Here is an 8,780-nt window from a genome sequence, read left to right on the forward strand (position 1 = left end):
CTGGCTCCTGGTGCTGCTCGGGGAGGACTCCCCAGGGACACCTCAAGGACAGCCCCAGGACAGCCTCACAGACCCCCATGGAACCACAGCAGGGCGGGTTGGGCCATCACCTTCAGGAACACAAGAATGGGTTTGTTCCTCTGTGCCTGTGAACCCTCCGGCCCCCAGGACACCCCTGCTGGGCACAGCCCCCAGGACACCCCTGCTGGGCACAGCCCCCAGGACATCCCTGCTGGGCACAGCCCCCAGGACATCCCTGCTGGGGACAGCCCCCAGCCCACCAGTGGCACAGGGGCTCTGGGCAGACAGGGACTGAGAGAAGAACGTGGCCTGCTCAAAGTTCAGACCTGTTGTAGGGACTGGACATATTTCTAAATAAATTCATCTATAACTCCTGAATTTATTACCAAGAAAAGAAGTGACATAGCAACGACTAAAATACTGTAGGGTTCATTATAGGGTTACACGAGGGAACGACCTTGGTTAAGTGCAAATAATAAAAGTACCAAAGTGCAGAGGAGATTACAGCCTGAATTTCTCGAGCGGTGTCTGGGGGCAGCAGCTCAGGAAACACAAAACAATTCGGTGCTCGAGGAAACATTAATTAACTTTCCCTTTCAGTCCATAATCCCTGCATTAAGTTTTAGGTTGTTATTAGAAGTAAACTATAAAATATTAGTAACTCCTTCCAACTAGAAGCATCAATTAGGAGAGGCTGAATGTGGTGATGGAGTTTGAGCATCCTTGACCTTGAAAATTTTTATGAGTTTAAGAACTTGTGCTTTAAGTGAAGATTAGCAGGAACATTGTAACCTCTGAGGAAACCTAAGCCTCCCTAAAACGCACAGAAGTGTCTTGGCATAACCTCTGTGCTTAAATTAGAACTGGACAGATCCACATGGAGGGGAAAGGCCACTAAAACAATGGTTCTTTGGGTTTTTTTAAAGGACTGTGGAGTTTGCAAACATTTCAGAGCTCAATACAACATCATCAGCCCTTGGTTCGGTTATGTTTTAACTCTGGTTCACCAAAATACACATTCGCCTCTCAACAACCAAAGAAAAAAGAAAACCAGTGCAAAAATACTGAGTTAGGTGAAACGCCAGGACAAACAGACTATAATGTCTGATACCACGAGATATGTGCAGGGAAAGGGTTAAAGTATGCCTGGGGCTGGAGCTGTGACATGTGCAAGGGAGTTGAGCCTGAGAATCCTCCTCCCACACCTCCCAGCCAGGCCCAAAAGGGTCTTGTTCAAATTATAGGGCTGAACAACAACCTTCAGAGACTCCAGAACGGCAACTGAAAACTGAAACCCTTTTCCCACTTAAAAAAAAAAGTATCTTCGATTGTTCCTTTCTAAGATAAGGAATTTTTTTCAACTTATGTACTACAAGAACAAATGCTGGATCTTAGGTTTGCAAATGTTTTGATACACAAGTCAGCATCATGCTTTGGATCATGCTAAAATTACTCCTCAAACAGCCAGAAAGTCACATCTACTGAGCTCTACGGGATAGTTCATGCAGTTGAAGCACATAAGAATTAAATCACAGGATGGCTTGGTTTGGAAGGGACCTTAAAGCCCATCTTGTTCCCTTCCCTGCCATGGGCAGGGACACCTTCCACTGGACCAGGTTGCTCCAAGCCCCATCCAATCTGGCCCAAATCTCTGAGACACCTTCGATTATATCTCAGAAACCACACTGGAGAAAAATCTACCAGCAATTTAAGGGAAATATTCTCCACTGCTCAGCTCCAGACCACAGAAAGACCCGCATTGTTTAACACAAGCACCTGTGCAAACAGGTAAATTGCATCAGAGCCTATTTTAGGGGCAATTAACAGCCATAAAGGATCCACAGCTCCCGGAGATGTGTGTCAGGAAGAAATCCAGAGTGCTGATACTACAGACCACCCCACTCAGTAAAAGTTTAACCCATTTTTCCCTGCAACAGTTCCAATTAAAGAGATTTTACCCCAAAGATTGATCTGACAACCTGTGATCAGCCAACAACTGACTGCAATGGAGCTGCGTGGGCTACACAAGATTTTTTCAGAGCTCTGCTATTCTGGAAACATCTTTGGGCTTAATTTCCATGGACCAGCTGGATTTAAAGATTTAAAGAACCATATGATTATGAAATGTATAATTTTGGCTATTAAATATATTAGAACATTATATTAAAATACATGGGCCATGGAGTGGGGCAGAAGCATCAGTTCACAAAATGCCAGAACATCAGTGAATTCTGATACAACACCTCGCTTTGATGGCTGTGGTATTATGGAAACATGATCAGAGATTATAATACTCGTCACCAGCCTGGTGCTGTTACAGAATTCCATAAGAAACCTCTGAAAAGGCTGTGTTGGCTTTTGTTAAAGCTGCCCCCAACACATCAAAAGGCACTAAAAAAATGTTACCAGTGATTAGCAAGATATTGTTAATAATAAATATTTTCTCAGTTTAGGTAGAATTTCTCCCACTTTATCCCTTCGTAACTAATGGAAAAGTATTGCCTCTATTATTTCTTCTAAAAACTGTTAGAAAGAAAAGTTATCCCTTGGTCGATCTGTTCAACAAACAAATGAACAGAATAAAACAACTCAAACCCTAACCATAATATTGTATGTGAAACCAAGACATTAAATATAAATATTAATAGAGAACTGACTCAATGGTTTTGTTCACAAGGTACATGCTTAGTGGAATTTCCATCTTTTTTAATTGCTTTTACTGATAGCCCCTTTTCAGATTCTTGCATAAAAATAGGTAAAAAGCTGGGTTAAATTTGGTCTTTTACTTGGTTTGAGGACAGACATGAGGGTTTTTTTGCAAGCAGCTTTAACCAACACCAGACATTTCCAGGGCATTTGGGGTCTGACGAGGATGAAAAGTGCAACAGCAAAAGGTATTTTTACACTGTTTGTGATGCTTTAACCTCCTTCCTGTGACTCGCCTGGTGTCCAATTTACTCACAAAAGCAAAGCGAGTCATGGACTTGCTGTACCAAACCCGAACTCGAGTCCCAAGCTGCCTCTTCCCACGGCCGGACACGACGCTCGAGGTCAGTGCTCTGCTCCGGGCACTGCAATACTGAACCACCTTATCTGAGGTAGACCAGAAATAAAAATACTATCACACGTGGAAAGGTGAACGGTAGAATTCCTTCCCGTCTCCTGGCGCGGGGAGGTCGGTCAGGCTTTGGAGTCCTCCTGCAGGCAGAGCTGCGAGACGGTCTTCTTGACGCGCAGGGCGGTGAGACGGGCAGCGCCGCTGCCGTGCCAGCACTCCCGCATCACCCGGCCCATCACCCGCAGCGCCTGCACACACAGACACACAACCCACGGGGGTCAGCCTCTCCTGCTCCTCACCCTGCACAGGCCCAGCCCCAGAGTCACCCCCTGTGCCCCAGGGGATCATCCAAACCCTCCTTGAGCTCTGGCAGCCTTGGTGCTGTGCCCACTGCTCTGGGGAGCCTGGTCAGTGCCAACCACCCTCTGGGGGAAGAACCTTTGCCTGAGATCCAACCTGAGCCTGCCCTGGCACAGCTCCAGCCATTCCCTCGGTGCTGTTCCTGATCTCCACAGAGCAGAGCTCAGTGCCTGCCCCTCCTCTGCCCCTCCCAAGGAGCAAACAATAGGTCAGGAGTACAACCAGCACCTCCCGCTCTTTGTTTCGCAAGTGCAACACAGGAAAATAAAGTGCAGCTCTCTGAAACAGTGACACAACAGCAGCAGCGTTAGTGAAGATCCACGTTTAAGAGAGTTGAGCACTTGGTACAAAGAGCTGACCTGAGAGCTGAAGGAGAGCTACACATCTGAAACATCTAAATTCAGGAGAGCTACACATCTGAAACATCTCAATTCAGGAGAGCTACACATCTGAAACATCTAAATTCAGGAGAACTACACATCTGAAACATCTCAATTCAGGAGAGGCTGGGCACCCTGTCTCTCACTCAAAAATTCTGCTTTAATTTAAATTTGAAAATATAAATGATAAAATAAAACTAGAAAAAATAAACTAGAAACTAAACTAAACTAATAATAATAAATAAACTAACTAAGTTAAACTAAATAAACTAAAATAAACCAGAGAACTGGTTTTACCTCACAGCTTTGCCACTGGTTTGGAATATTCGGTCTGAGTTTCTGCTCACAGACAACCCTTCTCATGTCTTCTATTGAAGGATCAGAAGGCACAACATCGTAGTAAGGCAACTGGTATTCCTCAGTGATTCCTAGGGAACATTTATTGTGGAGGTAATACAACATACAAAGTACCTGCTCCACAACAAACTCTAATTGTTTCTACAAGCAATGAGAGAGAACAGAAGAACTTTCAGGGCCACCTTGGACAACGACTCCATGACATCTTCTGTCCTCACTTAGTGCCGCAGTAACTGGGAGTGCTTTGGTTTTACTGAAGATAAAAGTGGTGTGGATCACAAAATGAGCTACAGCCAGCACTGGGGTCCCCAGAACAGGAGGCATGTGGAGCTGTTGGAGCCAGTCCAGAGGAGGCCACGGAGATGCTCCAGGGCTGGAGCTCCTCTGCTCTGGAGCCAGGCTGGGAGAGCTGGGGGAGTTCCCGTGGAGAAGAGAAGGCTCCAGGGAGAGCTGAGAGCCCCTTCCAGGGCCTAAAGGGGCTCCAGGAGAGCTGGAGAGGGACTGGGGACAAGGGATGGAGGGACAGGACAAGGGAGAATGTGTTCAAACTGGTTTAGATGGGATATTGGGAAGGAATTCTTGGCTGAGAGGGTGGGGAGGCCCTGGCACAGGGTGCCCAGAGAAGCTGTGGCTGCCCCTGGATCCCTGGAAGTGTCCAAGGCCAGGTTGGATGGGGCTTGGAGCAACCTGGGCTAGTGGAAGGTGTCCCTGCCCATGGCAGGGGGTGGAACAAGATGAGCTTTAAGGTCCCTTCCAGCCCAAACCACTCTGGGATTCTGTGATGGTATGAAAAGGCACCTCACCTCCAACGCAGCACCTCCGGGCTATCTCCCAGTACACCAGGCCCAGGGAGTAAATGTCTGCTCGTTTGAAGGACTCAAAGATATTCGTGTTCATTGTGTCGTCCAGGATCTCGGGAGCCATGTACCTTTGGAGCACACAGGGGCAGTTTAGCTCCTGCAGAAGGCCACGGTTGCCCTGCCATGTGCCAGGGCCAGGTGACCCTTCATGGCACTGGAGCCATGCCCTGACCAGGCCCAGAGCATATGGAGTGACCAACACACGATGTCTGTGCCAGAGCCACATCCCACATGGGACAGGGAGCTCCATTCCATGGGAACAGCAACCACCTTCCCCTCCCACCCAGCCGGGGTGGAGGGACAGGGTCTGCAGGACCCCCGGCCGATGGCAAGAGTGGAGGGGACATCAGTGATGGAGGGGAGGGCTGGGAGGAGCCATCCCCACAGAGTGAGCCCGTCTGGTGGCTGGCAGTGCCTGACCCACCTCCTGGTGCCCACGCGGGGGTTCTGGGGGATGTCGATGGTGTTGAGCACCGAGTCGTGCTTCACCGCCAGGCCCAGGTCGGCGATGGCACAGGTCTCGTTCCTCTTCACCAGGATGTTCTTGGACTTCAGATCTCGGTGAGCGATCGCTGGCTTCCCTGTTCACAGTGAGAGAAACAACCTCCAATTTTGATAAGAACAGTGTGGATTTTAATATGATGAGCAAGGATGTAAAACCAGTTTTATTCAATTTTGCTACTATCCCCTGTAGAAAAACTGAAGCCTGTTTTGAGCAAGCAAAGCTCTGCTGAATGCCGTCAACTTCAAAACAAAACTTTGATGGCATTTTTGTTTCAATATCTGTATTTCAAGAATAAAACATGAGAAAAGAAACTGGAAGTTCACCCTTCAAATTAATTTAGAAAATTACAGAATCATCAAATGGCTTGGCTTGGAAAAACCCTCCAAGATGATTGAGGCCAACTGTTCCCATGGCACTGCCAAAGCCACCACTAACCCATGTCCCCAAGTGCCACACCTACACAGCTTTTAAATCCCTCCAGGGATGGTGACCCCACCACTGCCCTGGGCAGCTGTGCCAGAGCTGGACAGCCCTTTTGGGGAAGAAGTTTTTCCTAATTTTTCCTTCATTAGCACTCACTCGTCTTTAGCACAGCTGCTCCCACAGCTATCCACTTAAAGCCACAGATGAAGTGCAGACAGTAGAAGTGGGAAGGTGACATCCCTGTTCCCCTGCAGCGCTCACACACTGTTTGGTGTTAAAAGTTTGGAAAATGCTTCACGATTCCGCATCACCCATAAATGTTTTTGCAAACAACACCGGAGCACCTTACAATGCTCAAAGGACAAGCGGGAGGGAAGCACTTGCCTTGCGTGCCAACGATCTCCATGTGGAGGTGGGCCAGGCCACTGGCCACGGACAGTGCCAGCCTGACCATGCCCTCCACCGTCACCGTGCCTCTGTTCAGGTAGTCGAACAGGGAGCCCTGCTCGTGGTACTCGGAGACAAGCCAGAGCTGAGTCCACGTCCCGTTATCTACCCAGAGGAAGCAAGGTTATTAAAAACAGTGTCTGGGGAAAGCCTTCCCATTTTGCATGGAATGCAAACAAGCAGGTGTGCCAGTCATCCCACCGGGAAGGAGCTCAGGACAGCGCGCAGCTCGAGGTGGTGCTGCAGATGGGGGGGCAGCGAAAGCTATTCTGAGACAGACACTCGGGATTTAGCATCAGTTGGGCTGGAAAGGTCTCTAAGACTGTTGAGTCCAACCACTAACCCAGCACTGCCAAGGCCACCACAGAGAACCCCAGAACTATGAGGGCTGGAAAAGCCCTGCAAGAGGACGGAGCCCCCGCTGCCGCGCCCGCCCCGTACCCTTGTTGTCGGCAGCGATGAAGCCCAGGATGTTCTCATGCCTCAGCATGACCGTCTGGTAAATCTCTGCCTCCCGAAACCAGGACCGCTCGTCTCTGGAGGAGAAGATTTTCACAGCCACATCCTCCCCGCACCACTTCCCACGCCAGACTTCGCCAAACCGGCCTTTTCCTACGATCTCCTGCAGGACAATCGTCCTGGCGATGGTTCTCTGGACAAGCAGGGGCAAACCTAGTTAAAAGGAGAGACAGGTACTTGGGAAACAGCTCAACTGTGATCTTCAAATCCCAACGTTGCCCTTTCCCAGTGAGCTGCACTCATGGCTTTGTTTTCCAAGACTGCTAGGGGAAAATCCTCTCCCCACTAATAACTCAGCCTTTTAGACGTTACTTTTCAGTGTCTGTATATTTAAAAAACATTAAAAAGCCCCAATAAAAATTAAAAAATAGGCCTGAACTATTCCACTTGGTTTGATAGGAATTGCAGCTGTCCTACAGTCAATTAGCTGCTTCCCTCTGACTGATATTTTCAAAAATAAAGATAAATTATCATAGTAGCTCCACTGTCTTTTGCCAGCCACAACCTCTACCTTGTTTGGTTTGATTCTGTGTTTTCTGGGGACTTAAAATAATTATTACTTTTTATATTTTTTTTAAGTCAAGATGGCCTTGATTTTGGCTGAAATCAGATCAAATTGCACCACTGCTCGGGGCTCTGGATCAGCACAAGTCCAGCCCTGTTCCTGGCTCAGGGGTGGCTGGGAAGAGTTAAAACTTCAGGGTAAATAAAGCCAAAGTCTGCTCATTATAGCTGTGAAAAAGTGTTAGGGAAGAACAACAACTTAATCCTCAGAGGTATGCAGCTCATGGAAGTAAAGTCAACTAAATTAGGCACCATTCCTACATTTTTCACTTATAAATAAAAGCAAGTACAATCTACATAATTTTCAATAAAAGCTGTAGTTAGGGAAAGCTGGGCTGTACACCCCAGATGTGTCACTGGTCAGATGAGTTGGAATATATTAATTCCACCTCATTTTTGTGTTTCTTTGGTTTAAAAACTTCTCCATTGTGATGGAGGTATCACAGTAGACTGGGTATCAGAAACAGGAAAAATGCTAGAAAGGTGGACATTCTGCTCAGCAAAAGAATTTTGGGTAAAGTTATTTTGCAATAAAACACTAAAAATTTCAGAAGCAGCATCCTGACTCAGGTGAGTTTAGTACCTTTCCTTATCAGCCAGCAGCACTGGGTGTCACACTTGAATCTGATTTCCGAGCTCGCTCTTTTAACTCTTCCATTCCAACATAGAGCAGAACTTTTGCAGTTTGACAGAAGAGGAGCACACGAAGCCCTGTCACTGCTGTCAGGGGTGGCCACGTGCATCGGCCCAAAGCCCCTCGGCGTGCAGGGCACCCCACGTACCAGAGCCAGAGCCGGAGGTGGTCATGTCATAGATGAGATCCCTCAGCGTCTTCCCGGAGCTCACCAGGTTGCCCTCGGACAGGGGCTCCTCCACGTTGGGTGGTTTGTGGCCGCGGCGGGCGCGGCGTTGGCGGCCCCGGGAGGTGCACACGGCCAGCACTGCCACCAGCACCAGCACACACACCGGCACTGCCACCGTCACCGCCAGCACCACGGGCCTGGGGCCGGCCCTGCCCGGGGAATCCGACGCTGTGGGAACACAAGAGCGGGGTTGGAGCAACACGGCAGGGAGGGGCTGCGGGGGGACGGCGTGGCAGGGTCAGAGATTGCCCGCAGTTGTCCTGGCCATGAGACACATCCCATTCCTGTAAGGCATGGAGTCTTTCCCCACACACCTTCTGTGCAGGAAGCTTGGCCTCTTGATCACCACCCAACACCACCGCCTCAGATCATCCCATCCCATCCCATCCCATCCCATCCCATCCCATCCCATCCCATCCCATC

At 48.7% G+C, this 8,780-nt stretch overlaps 1 protein-coding gene across 1 annotated transcript in view; it reads right to left on the minus strand.

Moving 5' to 3' along the window:
* Positions 1 to 209: 209 nt before the first annotated feature.
* ACVR1C (activin A receptor type 1C) overlaps positions 210 to 8,780 on the minus strand; it is a 12,842-nt gene continuing 4,271 nt past the window's right edge. The window contains exons 2-8 of the mRNA XM_017823817.1: positions 8,277 to 8,525; positions 6,853 to 7,083; positions 6,349 to 6,516; positions 5,461 to 5,617; positions 4,980 to 5,104; positions 4,117 to 4,247; positions 210 to 3,327 (exon numbers count right to left, since the gene is read on the minus strand). Of these exons, the coding sequence (XP_017679306.1) occupies positions 3,202 to 3,327; positions 4,117 to 4,247; positions 4,980 to 5,104; positions 5,461 to 5,617; positions 6,349 to 6,516; positions 6,853 to 7,083; positions 8,277 to 8,525 (1,187 nt within the window). The 3' untranslated portion in view covers positions 210 to 3,201. The remainder of the gene's footprint in view (positions 3,328 to 4,116; positions 4,248 to 4,979; positions 5,105 to 5,460; positions 5,618 to 6,348; positions 6,517 to 6,852; positions 7,084 to 8,276; positions 8,526 to 8,780) is intronic.

This window comes from Lepidothrix coronata, unplaced genomic scaffold (genome assembly GCF_001604755.1).
Source record: "Lepidothrix coronata isolate B3197 unplaced genomic scaffold, Lepidothrix_coronata-1.0 Scaffold105, whole genome shotgun sequence".
NCBI classification, from domain to species: Eukaryota; Metazoa; Chordata; class Aves; order Passeriformes; family Pipridae; genus Lepidothrix; species Lepidothrix coronata.